The following is an 18,254-nucleotide window of genomic DNA, read 5'->3' as shown; positions in this document are numbered from 1 at the left end:
AAACAATAGGTGGAAAGTATCCAGATGATGTAAAACTTCACACATGATTCTGAAATAAGTTTGATAATTTAATAAGGCCATTTATGAAGATTTATGAATAGAAATGAAGTGAAGAAACGGATCCAGGTAGGTCATGTGGTATAGATTGATTCATTTCATTCATGCTATTAATAATCATACAATATATCATACAGGTCCTGGAGAGCAGGTGTCCTGCAGATTGTAGCTCCAACTTGCCTCAACACACCTAGACAGAAGTCTCTAAAAAGCCCATTTAGAGCTTAATTAGCTAGCCCAGGTATGTCTGATTGGGGTGGGAACTAAACTTTGCAGGACACTGGCCGTACAGGACTGAGTTTGTGCACCCCTTGTATAGAGCTTATAAATAAAATATACATTCTAATGGGCATAAAGAACATTCTAATAGAGTTTCTATTCAGACAGGACAGTTGTGGATGTACTAGCATTGAGAAAAATGAAAAACTGAGATGTATGATATAAGAAAATGAAAGTGTTTTTAACCATGATGGATATATACATACTGTAAATACTTTGGAAAAAATTTTATAAAATAAGCAATCTTTAAAACTACATAATGTGGCACTTTAAAATGTTCATTTGATTATGTTTTATCAATTGGATGTATCCTCACTCAAAACAAGTATTTATTTAATAAAAAACAACACACACACACTAGTGTCCCATATGAGTACCTGCTGCATCTTGACTTTTTTCTGTCCTGCAACAAAAGATGGAGGATCACATTCTTTTTCAAGGTCTACTCGCATGAACTCATCAATTGTCAGGGAACTGGTGGGTGTCTCCTCAAACTCTGTCAGTCTGAGCATCAAAGCAGAGGAAACATTTGGTAACATGTTACAGTACAGTACAATCAAATATAACCTATCAAATGAGCTTTAAATATGCATGGTTTTAAAGTTCTATACCTGTATTATTTTCAATACTGTCAGTACAAATACGCAACATGGACTTATACCATATGAGCTACTGTTTAATAGTGATATCATTAGTTTAATTGTGAAAAAACAATATGTGAGGCATTAAAACCTTAGCTATCAAACATTAGTACAGTCACGGCTTGTTTTTGGGTGACTGCAGAATATAATTTCCCTGAAAATCTGCTTAGATCAGCTGTGACATTCACCTTTTTCTCAGTGTAGCCTCGCACACCTTTACAACAGATATGACCTCCTTCACCGTGCGCCGGAATTCATGCATGCGAGCCGCCACGAGCAGAGCTGGGGGAACAAGGGATAGAAAATGAGGATAAATGTTTCGTCCCTGAACCGTATTGTTCTCAATTTGTTTGACATTTCACCACTGTGCTACTATACAATGTACGTGCCACACAAAAGTGTTGAAAGTGCATTTCTAATGTAATGGAGCATTTGTAAAAAACAATCTCTGCAGATACTGAGGTGTGTTGTGCAATACAGTAGCCCGTTTAGCAGACGTTATATAAATAATGCTGCAGAGTTTTGTTTAAGAAACAGCAAAACAAGCCAATCTTTCTTATATATCTTTAATCCACTGTTATCCTAAAGGTTCATCCAATATATTAAGCAGTTTCTTGTTAGACCATCCATTTTTTTCATACTTATAACCGATGCATCATTTTTTATAACAGATGTGTTGTTATTATAGACTGAATTATTTCATGATAATTGAGGCTGTTTGATTTCAAAGGCAGAGATGGTCAAAAATAGGCAACAATGAGAGTCTTTTAGTCAATATTTAGTTAATATTTTCAAGACAAAATCTTTAGATACACATACAAACATTATTTTTAGAGATAACTTAATTATTTGCGTTAATTTTTAAAAACGATTTCATAAGTATTTTTGAAAAATAATAGATGGATTATCTTGAAGATGCAAAATGAACACATATAAAAAAAAATTATATTTCACATTATATATCACACCTGAGTTCAAATTCTCTATCAACAACCATGCCTGATTACTGCCACACCTGTTCACAATCAAAAAAACATGTAAATAGGACCTGCCAGAAAAAGTGAAGTAGACCAAAAGATCCTCAAAAGCCAGACTTGCCGAGATCCAAAGAAACCCAAAAACAAACGAGAAAGAAAATAATTGAGATCTACCAGTCTGTAAAAGGGTCTATCAATCTATGAACCTATTTCTAAAGCCATTATCCATAAATGGCAAAAACATAGAACAGAGGAGAATGTGGAAAATGTCCGGCCATCTGTCTGTGACCTCAAGCTTAAGTGACCTTCTGCAGCAGGACAGTGATACAAAGCAAGTCCACTTCTGAATGGCTGAAGAAAAACAAAATGAAGACTTTGGAGTGGCCTAGTCAAAGACCTGATCTAAATCTTATTGAGATAATGTGGCATAACCTTATAAATGTGGTTCATGCTTGAAAACCCTCCGGTGTGGCTGAATTCCAAAAATTCTGCAAAGATGAGTGGGCAAAAATTCTTCCACTGCATTGTGACAGACTTATTGCAAGTTCGAAAATCGAAAAATGGGTTAATTTCATTTTCCCTTAATAATAAAAACCTTCACCTTCATTTCAAAACTGAATGATGTGTTCAATTGTGTTATTTGTGACTAATGTTTCAATTTGTTTGATGGTCTGAAACATTAAAGTTAGACATATTTATATATATATATATATATATATATATATATATATATATATATATATATATATATATATATATATATATATATATATATATATATATATATATATACACACACACTAACTTGAATCGTAAACTAAACAAAAATGTAGTACAAACTTACTGATGGATCATCAATTTTGTTTAAACGTTTGCAGGAACAATGCATATACCCTGTGACTGACACCCATTATTTTTCATTTTTGCTTGTATCTTGATCCTTGTTTTTGCAATGTTAACACTTTGAAGGTGAAGTGCAGTTGTTTACTCCCCTCGTTATAAAACAATCAACCTCAATACAGAAAACTGACATTTAAACTTACCATATTCCCCTGAACACTGTGAATGATTAATGATGAATTATTAATTATTCAGATATTGCAGCAGCGGATGTTGGATGGGGAAAGTGAGACAGTGAGAGAGAGAGAGAGAGAGAGAGAGAGAGAGAGAGAGAGAGAGAGAGAGAGAGAGAGAGAGAAATGCATGCAGGAATTCAGTCTTCTATTCCTGAGTAGTGAGGGCATCTTGCTGACGACAGAGTGCAGAGACCAACCTGCTCTGCTTAAGATCGAGGGCATCAAGAACTGTGTGCTGCTAAAGCACTTGCAGTGATCTTGTTTTTATCCTTGCTGTGGAACTCGCTGCTCCAGTTCTCATGTCAAACTTTTAGCACATTAAGGGATTTGCTTTATGATCTGACAGATGCGCAGAAACGAAGACTGAAAAACGCGTAGGCTATTTTCATTTTCAGCTGACAAAGAAGGCATCTAGTGAATCTTTTGATGCCTTAGAAGTTAATCCCAAACAAACGAAAAACGAAAGTTTAAAGGGATAGTTAGCTGAAAAATGAACACACTGCTATGACGTTCTAAATCTGTGTGATTTTCTTTCTTCTGTGAAAAACACTAAAAGGAAATTTGAAAGATATTTTTAGAAGATAGTTTTGTTAATGCAATAATAAGCAAAGAAGCCTACAGGTCTCAATCAAGCGGCAACCTTCCGCTCTACAGTAACTGAAACCGCAATTCACAGAAATTTTGCTAGTCCTGGCTCCATAATAGAAAAAAGGTGTTTACAGCCTGAATCAAAAAACGATGTTGGTGTATATAGCTAATATTACCCTTCATGACAAATGTGAGGGGAGTGATTTTTTTTATAACTCATCCATTTCCTTTATATTAGGTTTTATTAAGTCAACATAATTAAGGGCGTGGCCACTTGAGTGACAGCTAAGGCTCAATGCCAATTCTATTTTTGAAATTTAGCAGTTTTTATTTTAGCTCTTTTTTTTTAAAGCATGCCGGTAAAACACGAATGTGGTTATGAAAGTATTAAAACATGTGCTTGTTTGTTGTAAAAACTCGGAATAATGACAAAAATACAAATTTATTGATCTCCTGACTTCCGGGTGCAGCTATACTGCTGTTGTAGCTGGTGTATTCTAGAAATTTTTCATACCCCTTAGTTTGGAGTGTGGTCCTGATAAATCTCTGTTCGAAGGGCTATCTACCCCTTCCCCTTGGGAAGGTAAGGGGAAGGGCTAAGGGGTAGAATTGGGATTAGGCCTAAGTCTCGCTGGTTGCCGTCATGTCACCTCAGCTGATTCCGGCTGATTAGTCGCTGAACTCAGCATATACATTGTTTTTTGTTTTGTTTTATGTGGCTTTACACAGTCAATTGGCTTTTGGGATTATTTCCTGCAATTATCAGATAATATGGCATGCTGTGTGCATTTAATTGTGCTCACAAACCATTCAAGTTGCCAACGTTTCCCAGTTGAGTAAATTTATATACTTATATACCATTTCTGTAAATGATTTTGTTTTACTTAAGATCATTTATTATTTATAATTTTCATTAGAACTTGAATGCACTGCAGAATCTGACAGATTGATTAGCTGTAGGCTCTAGAACAGTCATCTACACATAGCCATACAGTGTTATGCCTGGATTTCATAAATAGCCTTGCATTTAATAACAACACAGACTATATTTAAAGTTTTTGGAAGTCATTTGCGTTTTCCTCTTGTAAAAAATGGCAATGTTTAGTCACTCCATGTGTTACAACAGTGTTTTTAAAAGTCTAAACACTTTATTGATATAGTATACAACTAAGCAAAAGTGGTCAGAACACAAATAAGTTGCAGGTAATGAAGTATTAAGCATTTATCCTAAAGAAAAGCCCATCTAAGCAAAATGCTAGCAGGCAGCTATAGCTCATTTAGACACATTTGTAACGGACCCTTTTCACAAGCCTGTTATGACGCTTTAGCGGTCATCAGCATCTTAAATCCTTTAAAGTTTTTAATATTTACATTTTTTTAAAAACAAATGAACATTTAATGTATTTATGTATGAAGTATATCATCTTTGCTTTAAATAATAAAAAACTAATTACCGCATGTGCGAGGGGTTTCTAATGCAGCGTCTATGAGACAGTAAATCTGACGTTATTCTCTTCTCTGGCTTTCATCATCATTCTCACGTTATTTTGTTCCTTTTTCTGAAAGTCTTTATAACACCATTGTGGAGTTTTTATTTCATTATTTCAGCAAATAAGATTGTAAAAAAATGATTTACTGTATTCTCCCATTCACTGTGCTTTAGGTTTTTCCAACTATGATGACTTCCGCTACTGAGAAACACGGAAAAGTGAAAAAGGTGTTCAATTCATTCATTCATTTTCTTTTCGGCTTAGTCCTTTTATTAATCCGGGGTTGCCACAGCGGAATGAACCACCAACTTATCCAGCACATGTTTAACACAGCGGATGCCATTCCAGCTGCAACCCATCACTGGGAACACCCATACTAACTCAATCACACTCATACACTATGGACAATTTAGCTTACCCAATTCACCTGTACTGCATGTCTTTGGACTGTGAGGGAAACTGGAGCACCCGGAGAAAACCCCCACAAACGCAGGGAGAACATGCAAACAGAAACTGAGCCAGCTGAGGCTCGAACCAAAATCCAGTGAAAAGGATTTATATTCTCTAATTAGTTCTGATTAACCAAGATCTAAATAATTTGAAAATTTTATAAAAAAATATATATACAGAGATTTATTTGTTAAATACCAAGTTAAAAAACGCTTAAAAAAAACATATTATTTATTCTTTAAAATTGGTTTTAACCATGTTTAAGCTATTTTTTATGTTTATGATCCATAAACACACTGTATAAAGACAAACAGCTTTGGAATGTAAATGATAACTTAGAATTACATTTTTTTTGTGAATGTTAAACACTACCTGCACCACATAATCCTGATGGTCGCCGTCCTGTGTGCATCCAATCTCTTTTCATCCTCTGCAGCAGTCTGAGAGCAGTCATCGAAACCTCATGGGTCTTTTCACCAAACTCCAACATGTGGGCGAATCGTGGAATGTACAGACATGGATCTAAAAATAGAAACCAACAGATCTGTAATCAGCGTCTAGACACAAACCTGGGAATATAAAGCAAATATGGATTGAAGGTTAAGTTTATAGCTTGTGTTACAATTGGAATTAATTCACATCCTAAGAGCACTTCAGGTGAGAACAACTGTGGCTCAGAGAAATGCATAAACCTGTCCTTCAAACTGATGGCCTTATCTTTTCAAAACTCGCAATCTAGAGTGTCAACATCCCCTTCTGAGGAATTATGAAATAGGGATGAGCCCTTCAAAATTAAACACAGCCTTGACTCTGTCAACTCGTTAAGCAGATATTCTTTCAAAAATTAAAAAAAAGCATAATTTCTGTGGTTCTCCTTGACTCCATGTTAAATCTAGTACACAGTGCCCCTATGGGAACCTTTAAAAGTGGTTTGGCTTAGAGTCACTCTGTGGGAGCAAATATCCCTCACTTCCACCTACTTCTAAGTCCTTGGGTAAACTCATTCTGCTGGCCCAATAAAGCCCAAACATGACTGCTGTCCTAATAAGAAGGAAATTAGCTCAGCTAAGAAAGGCGATCTTATCTAAGCCTACGCTATAGGGACTGCACCTGCACTTACGAGATCTCCATTGACTGTGTCAGTCACTTGGCTTTTTATACATCTAAGTCTTTTTTATTAAATTATCATATTAATGCAGTGCAGCAGAGCAGTTGACAGACTAAATATTCAGTGGCATCTGTGAAACAGGAAATAGTGTAAGTCGGTTAAGAAAAATGTAATTTTCTTATGTAGCTTTCTTTGGAATGATCTATACTGCTCTGAAAAATAAATTGATTTTTCAGACTTCTATTTTTCAGTCGTGGCTATAAAATTATCTGATTTGTGAGACTGCGGCTGTCAGAGTTTGATTAAGGGAAAAGTGATAAATGAATACAGAGAGAAATAATCAAATAGATCTTTTAGGACTGTTGGTGATGGGGACTGGAAACTTGACATCGCACAGGTCTCTGAAATAATTTTTGGATGAGGGTTGTGGGCAGCACTGCAGGTCGGATTTGTAAAATCCTCTATAAGAATGTCATATGCTACCTATTTCTAACAACATACATACTGTATTACAGCAAAATTACGAATGATGTCCATATTTTGGTGCCAAAATGAGTTCTGGTCTAGATTGAACTCAGGCCTCCTTCATATGTGGAAATAAAGCAGATATAAATCGGATATGCGACAATGTGACCATCAATATAAACAGCCCGATCGGTTTAACTTTCTGTTATGTACGTCATTAAACTTGCGACATTGTGGTACTTCTCTGCGGTTTAATGACGTAGAAGGAAGTGCGTGTGTGGAGACGTCAACACGGTAAACAACAACAACAGAGGAAACATGGAGGAGGAAAGTGGTCAGTCACCACAATTTGCTCCCACCAGACCTGAGATCTCTCTTGTACCCACAAATTCCCCTGAGTGGGGGAGGACACAATATATAAACCATAGCTAGCTGTGATGACGGCCCTTTCCCTCCTCCTCTGCCTCAAAATCATTTTTAAGTTGGGCGAACTTCGCATATTTTGCATAGCTAAAAGCAAGACAACTTCTTCCATTGTGCGTGGCGCAGATGCTAAAACCCACCTTTATGCATTTGCAACGTCTAAATAGTATGGCAAATGTAAACACATGAATCTGATTTGGCTCACATTTTAAAGAATGTGTAAACAGATAGGTAAAACAATCAGATATAGGCAACAAATCGGAATTGGGCATCAAGACCTGACAGTGTAAAATGGGGCCATAGACACCCCTTTAAAGGTATGCAAAATATGTAATTTCTGCCACTAGTGGGCGCATATTCACAACAAACAAATGTGTATTTTGATGATGTCACAATGAGTGTGGAATCTTGGGAGTTGTTGTCTTTATAACATGCTATGGAACTTCTGCAGAAATCATGTTCATGGGTGAGCTAAAGAATTCAATAATTATTATCATAGTAGCATGAAGCACAGCAAAGCTAGTCACTAGTTAAAATTGTTTATTTCTATATTATTTTAACATTCTTTGAAACATCTGGGATAATGTAATTAATTAAGTCAGCAAAATATTTACAGGTAACATTGTTCTAGTGTTTTTTGTATTTTATAAATTAAAAAGTCTTACACGTTGTGCCATTTTATTATGCATTCATCAGATGTTTCAATCTTTGACCTTGTCTTGTGTGTCTAATGTTATTAAAATCATCCTTTGCTTTGGGAGAAGCTTGATTTTGACAGTGGGAGTGCTAAATCGAAAGTGCTAATCAAGACCTTTTGCAATTAGTGCATGGCAGAAGTGTTAACTGTATTTTCAATAATCTGTAAAATAAAACCCACACAGAACCATAGAAACTACATAATTAAAAACCAAAATAGATGAACGCTAACAGTCCTGCATTATATATATATTTTTTGTAATTGTTCTAACACCTATTGTTTTAAAAATAATTCAGGAGGTGTAAAAGAAGACTCACTCTTTAAATAAATAGAAGGTTTGAAGGTCTGTCCAAATATACTTTCCTCAAACACATGTCGAAGGAAAATTGACATTAAAATGCTAGCAATTCCCCCATATGAAATCCTTAGGTTAATTTGCAAATATACAGTCTTGTGGATGAAGGTCTGAAAACTTTGAATAGTGAAAAACCGTTATGTGCCGAGTCATGTTTTCATTCATTTTCTTTTCGGCCTAGTCCTTTTGTTAATCAGGGGTCACCACAGAAGAATGAACCGCCAACTTATCCAGCATATGTTTTACACAGTGGATGCCCTTCCAGCTGCAACCCATCACTGGGAAACACCCATACACCATATTCACATAGACTACGGACAATTTATTCATTCATTCATTCATTTTCTAGTCGGCGTAGTCCCATTATTAATCTGGGGTCGCCACAGCGGAATGAACCGCCAACTTATCCAGCAAGTTTTTACGCAGCGGATGCCCTTCCAGCCGCAACCCATCTCTGAGAAACATTTTGAGAAAACCCATCTCTGAGAAAAAAGCGGATGCCCTTCCAGCCGCAACCCATCTCTGAGAAACATCCACACACACACTCATATACTACGGACAATTTAGCCTACCCAATTTACCTGTCCCGCATGTCTTTGGACTGTGGGGGAAACCGGAGCACCCGGAGGACATGCAAACTCCACACAGAAACGCCAACTGAGCCAAGGTTCGAACCAGCGACCCAGCGACCTTCTTGCTGTGAGGCGACACCACTACCTACTGCGCCACTGCCTCACCCACGGACAATTTAGCTTACCCAATTCACCTATAGTGCATGTCTTGTGGTGGAAACTGGAGCACCTGGAGGAAACCCACACGAACATGGGGAGAACATGCAAACTCCACATAAACTCCACACAACTAACCCAGCCGTGGTTCGAAACAGCGACCTTCTTGCTGTGAGGCGAAAGCGATACCCAGTGCGCCACCACATCATGTTTTGGAATGTGGAACTGTCTGCACATTAACAGCTAGGCTGAATCATTCATTGTCTTTAAACCGACACATCAATAACTTTAATGAACTGTCAGCAAAACATCAGCAAGAACATCACAAATCAGTAGAGATTCATTCATTATTTTGGTGACACATTTCTACATAAAATGCATGCAAACGGAGATGACTGAAAGTTTTCTGTGGTCTATAAACCAAATTCAGAAAGATTTTTTTCTGTTTTTTACAGTCTTTCTCTTACCTTTATTACCAAATGACAGAATAGTAGATTTTTGGTTCACATCATTTTGGCAATTGTATACAATTGTAAGTATAAAATTGTATAAAATTGGCAAGTATAAAAGCACCCTAAAGGTGTTTGTATTGTTCTTTGCTTTAACCCATTTACTAATGTTTTTAAATCCTTCTGTGTTCTTCTAATACTTATAATTCTGACAGACTGATGAACATTTTATTTTCAGATACATACACAGCTTAAGTAGTTCCTGGCTGGTTTTGGCAGCCTTATAATTCCATATCATGACAATTTATTTCACAGACTACAAATGTTACATGTCCATTATATTTTGATAATTCAAGACTCTTCATCAGTTATGCATTCCATAATTGACATTTATTAATTGATGGATGGATGGATGGATGGATGGATGGATGGATGGATGGATTGATTGACTGACTGACTGCACTGACTCACTGCTCCTTTACTATGTTTTGACCAGCTTGCTTGCTAGTTATTTGGATGTTTTCAGACGTGTGTGTTTTAGAAATAGAAGAGGGTGAGAAAATGCAGACAGAATTTTCATTTTTTAGGTAAACTATCCCTTTAAATCATGAACCAGCTTCCCCAACCAAAACTGACTGTCTGAATCAGTTTAACATTTAGTACATTTCACTCACTGAGTGCATGTTTCACAGACTCTGGCTGGCAAAAAACATCATTGTCTAAATTGTTTGAGATAGATAAGCCGCTTATCCTAGGCGAAGGATCCAGTTTCCAGCACCGGAGCCCTCTGTTGGAGATCCGGGAAAGCTGTACAAGCCCAACCCCCTCTCTCTCTCATAGCACACACTGTAGATTTAACATGGCTCCTGGTTGCCAGCGAGCCTCCAAACATCAAACCTGAATGTATTTTTCCTGGCAGCTGCGCTTCGCTCGGCTCAATAAGGTAAAGAACGACTAAAGATGTGCAATTTAAGTTCCTCAGCATTTACTGCTTTATTAAATCGCAAATAATGATTCGTAGTACTTCGACTAAAGAGTCCGTTTTGGTGGACAAGTCTATGCGGACGGACGGTGGCTCTGTTCTGCTGTTACTTTACGTCTTTAAAACCGGTTTGTTAAGGACGCTGGAGCTATAATCATTGATTGTACATGTTAATGGTGAACACGGGGGATAATTCTAGCGAGCACATCAGAGATTCCCTCAGTAGGTTGAGCGCTTGGTTGCAGATGTTTATCCCTTATGAGACGTTACGGCTGCATCAGCAAATTGACTGATCCTGTGAAGTTGAAACATCGCATTTGGAGCTCGCGTATGGCTGTAAAGCGTTACAATGTTGAGTTTTGTGTCACGCGCTTTTGTGGAGAAAAGTTTATTAATAATCCCCTTAACGCTTCGTGCGGGATTTCATAAACGCTCATCAATCTTGCTTGGCCTCTGATGATGATGATGACATTGATGACAGTAGTATAAGATGATATGATACTTTTACATGTTTTTCTGACCATGTTGTTGGAAGTGTTGACGTGAACGTGCATTGTCAACAACGGAAATGTGAATCTTGCATTAAACGACTGCGATTCATGTCAACCATTCAGCTTGCTTACCATTAAATATTCCTTTAATAATCAGTTCAATTTTTAGCATGATGTTTCATTTATCGCTTACAATTACTAAATTATGACATTGTCAGATTTAACTAAATAAGGTTAGGTTAAATGGATCCACTGCGTAGACGCGAGACATTTTAATGACTTCACATGATTTTTTTAGAGGCAGAACGAATAAAATGGGACATAAATGGTTTTTAAATAATAAAAACGTAAAAGCACCTCATTGCATTTGTGTGAAATACTACTGTGTATATGTTGTCATTTTAAGCAACTAAGTTAGTCGTTTCAGTCTCACGAGCATTCAATGCTTCAATACTGAACAACATCAGTTCATCAAAGTATTAAACTGCGAGACAGGTTAATTAAGTAACGCTCCTTGTGATACATAAATGTTTTGATGCACCATAGCAGACTCATAAGAATCATTCTCTATGTAGGCTACTATAACTAACGTTACACTCACTAGTTGTGTTGGTTTTGCTTCAGTAAAAACCAATGGACACACTGGAGTCGATAACACTCTGCTCGGTGTAACGCTGAACAGCTGACTGAGATTTGTTATGAAAATCATTCGGCTGGTTAAATGTTATTAGGTTTTTCGCTTCTCAACAGTAGTAAACAAAGCGTAAAGGGTTAACTGGTGCTCGTGTGAGCGGGCGAGAGAGGCGGGCGGTCCTGCTGTGGGAGGCGCAACTGGGCTGCTGATGTCAGATTCACTTGTAGTTTGATTGGTCAAAACGGAGCAGGACGTCCTCTCCCGTCACACAAAACCTGCTTTACACTACAGCGTAAAGACGCGGAGAGGGGATACACCACAGATTTGTAGGATGACAAGGACCACGTAGCACTTTCCATGGTGGATTCGGGGCTATTACTTTATTATTTATCCGACTGCAGCAGTTCTATTGACTTGCATGCTATTACTTTCAATGTTCGCGAGGATGCGATGAGAAAGAAGAAGAAGTCATCGAGCTGGAATATTTCCGCTGGATGGATCCTTGCGTTTGTTCTGTAAATGTTTCCATAAGGAGGAAATGAAAAAGCTATGGTATATTTAGCACAAACGAGTGATCGAGGCTTGTAGTTTGTAATTAAATTAAAGGGAACCCTTCCCTCCGCTACACCTGCCTATTAATTACGCGCAGACTGGTGGATAGACTTGCTGATGCCAACAACGCCAGATTGCCTATATGGCAGGATCATGAAGTTTTTGACGTTTTTCCTTTTGCTTCCAGAAACCTTAAAAAGGACTAGAAAGAGTGGGAAACAGCTCAGCAAGCTGCCAGTATGCTATGAAATCGTGACTTTGTCCTTGAGGAAGAAGATGGCTGCAGAACTCTATCCTGCCAGCATAAATACCAACCTTCCAAACAGTAACAGCACAGCAGTCACAGCTGCCAGCAAAAAGACCATCGTCCAAGTCACTCAAACGGTGACCACACCGACTACAACTGCCACTCAGCAGAACATCAACAATAATAACGTCGAGACTGCCAGCTGGCAGTCCACTCACCCGACATTGCGAGAAAGGTATGAGCACATTTAGCTAGCTTTTCAAATCACCTATGCTGTTTTTGTTTCATCAATGTGATATTCTGTTCCATTTGTTCTCGCCAGGAATGCTTTGATGTTCAATAACGAACTCATGGCAGATGTTCATTTTGTTGTGGGTCCTCCTGGCGCATCCCAAAAAGTTCCAGCACACAAGGTGAGCGCATCCACCCATGTTAAACCGCATCTTGAGCATTTCTTTCATCCACCGTCTGCTTAACTGCTCTTGTGTGGCATTTGTGCTTTCAGTATGTGCTGGCAGTGGGGAGTTCTGTTTTTGGTGCCATGTTTTATGGAGATCTAGCAGAAGGAGAATCTGAGATTCATATTCCTGATGTGGAACCTGCTGCTTTTTTAATTCTTTTGAAGTAAGTCTTACATTTGTAGTGCATCTAGGTGATACTCATTTTCTTTGTCTGGACCTTGCAGCTTATTAAATAAGAAATAAATAAAAACAATGCATACATACAATTATGTTTACACTTGTTTGAATTTCTAAATTAAATAGTTTAAAATGGTTAAACATTTTTAAACAAATTATTATATTTAATACATTTATAAATACTGAGTAATATTTTTTCTAAATTATTATATTTGAAAATATGTTTGTCTATCAGAGTCATTTTGTGCAACCAACATTGAGAAGAAAAACTCAATATAGTCCTTCGTGACTGAATGCCAAGATTAATAAGTGTCTTAAAATTTCAAGTGATTTACTTCTGGTAAAATTTGTTCAGGTTGAGAATGTCATTTGGTACATCTCCCAAAAAAATTATACATTTATTAATAATTGATTTTTAAATGCAGTTTATATATACAGTGACTAAATATTAAATGTATTTATATTTTTAGGGTCAAAAAGCAGTCAGTTTTACTTGGTTGTACTTCAAAATTGTTTGTAAACCAAACTCATTTGGTGCAACCAATGTGAAAAAAAACTAAAAAGCCCTTCATTACTGCATGTCCAGTTTAAAAGTGTTAAAATCTCTAATATTTAGATTTTGACAAGTGTAGTTCAGGTTAAGAATATATTTGTAAAAATGTAATGTTAATAAAATATACCTAGAAATATGTATAAATGTGTAATAACAGTTGCATACTAGATTATTATATATATATTAGCATTATTATCTTATGTGGAAAAAAAAGAAGCATCTAATTATTTTCCTGTTCCTTTCTAGGTACATGTACAGCGATGAGATTGAACTTGAAGCGGACACAGTGCTGGCCACTCTGTACGCTGCCAAAAAATATATAGTGCCTGCGCTGGCTAAGGCCTGTGTCACCTTTCTGGAGACAAGCCTGGAGGCCAAAAATGCCTGTGTGTTGTTGTCCCAGAGTAGACTATTTGAGGAGCCTGAGCTGACCCTGCGGTGTTGGGAGGTCATTGATGCTCAGGCTGAACTGGCGCTTCACTCTGAGGGCTTCTGTGAGATTGATCTTCAAACGCTGGAGATCATACTAAAGAGAGAGACTCTGAATACCCGGGAGGCAGTGGTCTTTCAGGCAGCTCTTGATTGGGCTGTGGCTGAATGCAAAAGGCAAGGACTGGGACCGACCGCTCGTAATAAAAGGGCAGTGCTGGGCAAGGCTCTCTACTTGGTTCGCATCCCAACCATGACCCTGGAGGAGTTCGCCAATGGAGCTGCACAGTCAGATGTATTGACTCTGGAAGAGACTCATGATGTCTTCCTTTGGTACACTGCAGCCAATAAACCCAAGCTGGAATTCCCACTACAAAAAAGAAAAGGTTTGACGCCACAGCGATGCCATCGCTTCCAGTCTTCGGCCTACCGCAGTAACCAGTGGCGCTACCGTGGACGTTGCGATAGCATCCAGTTTGCAGTGGACAAGAGGATTTTCATCGCAGGACTTGGCTTGTATGGTTCAAGTGGTGGAAAGGCAGAGTACAGCGTCAAGATCGAACTCAAGCGCCAAGGAGTGACTCTGGCCCAGAACCTAACAAAATTTATCTCAGATGGATCCAGCAACACCTTCTCCGTATGGTTTGAACACCCCGTCCAAGTGGAGCAGGACACCTTCTACACAGTCAGTGCTGTATTGGATGGGAATGAACTTAGTTATTTTGGACAGGAGGGTATGACAGAAGTGCAGTGTGGAAAAGTGACCTTCCAGTTCCAGTGTTCCTCGGACAGTACCAATGGAACTGGAGTCCAGGGGGGTCAGATCCCAGAGCTGGTCTTCTATGCGTGAAATTGTCAGGATGTCCCATTGTAGTGCATTCCGCTCACTGGAATTAAGATGGATTGAATACAGGGTCTCGTGAGGCTCTTGCCTTCATTATGTAGCAGTTGTGAACTCAATGGTTATGGCTCCTCTGTACCACAATGGACTCAGATGGAAGGAATGTTCTTCAGCTTTATTTATTGCAAAAAAATATCTATATTTGATTTTAATTATTGACGCTGCTGCAAGCAGATCTATATATAAATATATATAAATGAGATAGTTGTACTGCTCTGATAGTGGACGGAAGCCACTAGTGTGTCATGTTTTGTACATAACGTATTTGTTTTCAGCTTGATGCTGATTGACAAATAAAATGTCTTGTATTAGTGAACCGCTTCCCGAACTGCAGATTATAAATGTTTTTGTTCCTCGAGTCCAAAGTTGTTTCCCCTTCTTATTCTTAAATGAATATCAAATGCAAAGGATAATACATCTTTAACAGCAAGCAAGTTCATTTTACACAAAAAAGTGTAAAATAATTCATTCAAATTAGATGTGAGATTTCCATGTTATGTTGTGCATTCCATTCAAAAAAAACGAACCCACACTCCGCAACTGCCATGGGTTTGTGTAAATGAGACAGTGATTGTTAAGTGTGGATGAAATATTCATCTTGAAAGGCCACATAAAGAACCCATTATCCCCAGCAGGCTTCATGAGGAACTGAATGGGGAGTCTGTTTGAATTGAGCCCATAGAATCTGCTGCTCCACTGTTTGCATTTTAATTGAGGGTTTAGTAAACATGGAGCAGATGCAGCTTGGTAAAACAGCTGATTTTAACCCCAAAAAAAAAGAAAAATACCCACAAAAACAGATGAATGTGGAATTATGACACATGGATAGTTGCTAATCAGACTGAATTTTGGGATTATGCCCAGTACTTTAACATTGGGATGCACTCTGGTGTATAGTTGAATTGTTTTCTTTCTGCTTCCTCTAATCTGACAAGTCTGTTTAAAACAAATCTGCAGGCCTGGTCTGTACACAGAAGGTGAAAAAAAAGGAATATGATGAACCATAATGGATTTTCTGACATGACACAGTGCCCCCTAGTTACATCAACCAATATTGCAACTCACAATGAATATAATTTCCAGATGGGTGAAACATTTTCAGCCTGTGCCTGAAATAGCTTGAATTAAAGAATATTACAGTTCAATACATCTGTGTGAGAGTGCAACAATGGAAAATCTTCTCCTTTTGAATCAACTAGGAATCCATAGGCCAAATCAGATGAACAGATTGAGCATACTTGTATTGATCCCGCTGTGGTGTATTATTGATAACCAATTTAGCAAATGAATTGTTTTGAGAGAAGCTGCCCGCTTTATTAATGAGGCTCGTTCGAAAGCGATGTTCCGGTCAGCTGAATTACATTAGAGATGTCACAGAAAGGTCATTACAGGGAGACTTACCGACAGCCGGTGCATTGATGCAGAGCTCTCTTGCCAACAGGAGAAAGGTCTTGCCCAGAATGTAAACATTAACCTACAACAATGAGAAAAAGCAGTGAAAAACAAATCTTTTGGATTTCAATGGGTTCAAATGTATATTACCAGTCACTTGAGACGGGCTTAAATCTATTGGACAATTACTTCAAATGTTTTACATTTTAACAAAATAGTATTAAAATGTTCGTCCAGTTATTTATTTTAAAATAAAATACAGTAAAACTGTAAAATATTAATATTGCAAATGCATAGAACTATTTTAGGTCACACTTTATTTTAAGGTATATTTCTCACTATGAATCAATATTACCTACAGCATTTGCCTCAATAAATTGCTGCTTAATAATAGTAATTAAGGAAATAGTTATGTTTAGGAGCTAGGCATGTAGAATAAGATCTTGCAGAATATGTTGTTTTTACTAATTAAAGTACTAATAAACAGACAATATTTTAATAATAAGCAGGTAATAAGCCTCAAGTTAAAAGTGAGAATTGCTACTTAAAAGGATATTTCAACCAAAACTGAAAATTGACATAACACCCTTCGCTTATTCCGAACCTGTTTGAATTTCTTTCTTCTGTTGAACACAAAAGAATATATTTTGAAGAAAGCTGGAAACCCAGTATTTCGTTTTCATGCTAGAAGTTAATGGTTACAGGTTTTCTGCTTTCTTCAAAATATCTTCTTTTGTGTTCAACAGAATAAAGAAACTCATAAAGGTTGAGGAAGTGTAAATATTGAGTAAATTTTTTATTTTTTGGTGAACTATCCTTTTAAACTAAAATGTTACAACATTTTGTGTTGATCATTAAGAAATCTTTTTCTGCTCACAAATGGTGTTGATAGAAACTGCTAAAATTTAAATACCTGCATATGCTGCAAATAAAATGTTTTATTTAAAGAGCCCTTATATGCATTAAAAGGGTCATATTTTGGTTTTGGGGGTCTCCAATAACAGGCTGATATGCATGCAAGGTCAAAACACTTTTATTGTCTTATAATATGCATTTGTTTTGACGTAATTATCCCAACTACTCTCATATGAATCGTTCAGTGATTCATTTATTACCAAATCCTTAGTGTGATGTTAATCTGCTCTGATTGGTCCAATGACCCAGCTATTGCGATTGATCGACTGCGTTCAGCGTGAGCCAGAGAGAAATGGCCACCACCGCTTATCAACAATTTTGAAGTAGTCAGAGCGCAGAGTGTATGTGTGAGCGCATTGCAGGAGTATAAAGGAAAAGATCTGACCAAGTACTATACATCAATAGTCTTTTCTGATCCTTTCTTTAACAAACAGCTTATGAATCCCCTATTGTAAGCGTGTAGATTGCTGAAGCCCTCGTCAGAAAAATGACAGGAACACAGCACAAGGCTGGGGCTATATTGCTGAGATATTTTTGCAAAAATAAACTTTAACCACTGACTTTTCACACTTTAGGTAGGGAAAGTAACACTAACTTTCCCTCACACTTCAGAGCACATCGTCTTCACGACTTGATTCAACCAGGATCTGCTACAGTGTTTGTCTTCTTCTTTTTTTTTGTTTTTTTGCAAGTGTTTGTGAGCGGGGCTGAGGGTTTCAATTTTCCCGGGTCTGCGT

The 18,254-nt window shown here is 37.5% G+C and overlaps 2 protein-coding genes across 13 annotated transcripts in view; one reads left to right on the top strand and one right to left on the bottom strand.

Annotated features, from left to right (window-relative positions):
* Positions 1–18,254, bottom strand: part of brf1b (BRF1 general transcription factor IIIB subunit b) — a 198,941-nt gene that overhangs the window by 75,060 nt on the left and 105,627 nt on the right. For all 11 annotated transcript variants that reach the window (XR_012395401.1, XR_012395399.1, XR_012395404.1 and 8 more), the window contains 4 exon segments: positions 16,612–16,684; positions 5,931–6,080; positions 1,166–1,259; positions 714–840 (listed from right to left, as the gene is read on the bottom strand). Coding sequence is in view for 3 of the 11 variants with exons in the window: in XM_068215387.2 (XP_068071488.1) it covers positions 714–840; positions 1,166–1,259; positions 5,931–6,080; positions 16,612–16,684 (444 nt within the window). In the remaining 8 variants the exon portion in view is untranslated.
* Positions 10,613–15,568, top strand: btbd6b (BTB (POZ) domain containing 6b). 2 transcript variants are annotated; one of them, NM_001024815.2, is made up of 5 exons: positions 10,613–10,726; positions 12,630–12,924; positions 13,012–13,102; positions 13,195–13,313; positions 14,127–15,568. In NM_001024815.2, the coding sequence occupies exons 2-5, from the start codon at positions 12,719–12,721 to the stop codon at positions 15,157–15,159; spliced, it is 1,449 nt and encodes a 482-aa protein (NP_001019986.1). In that variant the 5' UTR covers positions 10,613–10,726; positions 12,630–12,718; the 3' UTR covers positions 15,160–15,568. The 2 variants fall into 2 exon arrangements, with proteins under 2 accessions (NP_001019986.1, XP_005160551.1); XM_005160494.6 differs by lacking the exon at positions 10,613–10,726 and having other exon boundaries at positions 12,157–12,924.

This window comes from Danio rerio, chromosome 20 (genome assembly GCF_049306965.1).
Source record: "Danio rerio strain Tuebingen ecotype United States chromosome 20, GRCz12tu, whole genome shotgun sequence".
Classification (NCBI taxonomy): domain Eukaryota; kingdom Metazoa; phylum Chordata; class Actinopteri; order Cypriniformes; family Danionidae; genus Danio; species Danio rerio.
Note: the sequence above shows the minus strand (reverse complement) of the source record. Positions and strands in the feature narration are given on the sequence as shown.

Bases quoted from the DNA above. Each gene is read 5' to 3' on its own strand.
- btbd6b (XM_005160494.6), top strand. From the start codon at position 12,560: ATGCCAACAACGCCAGATTGCCTATATGGCAGGATCATGAAGTTTTTG. The intron at 12,925-13,011 runs GTATGAGCACAT...TGTTCTCGCCAG, and splicing joins CACCCGACATTGCGAGAAAG to GAATGCTTTGATGTTCAATA. The intron at 13,314-14,126 runs GTAAGTCTTACA...GTTCCTTTCTAG, and splicing joins GCTTTTTTAATTCTTTTGAA to GTACATGTACAGCGATGAGA.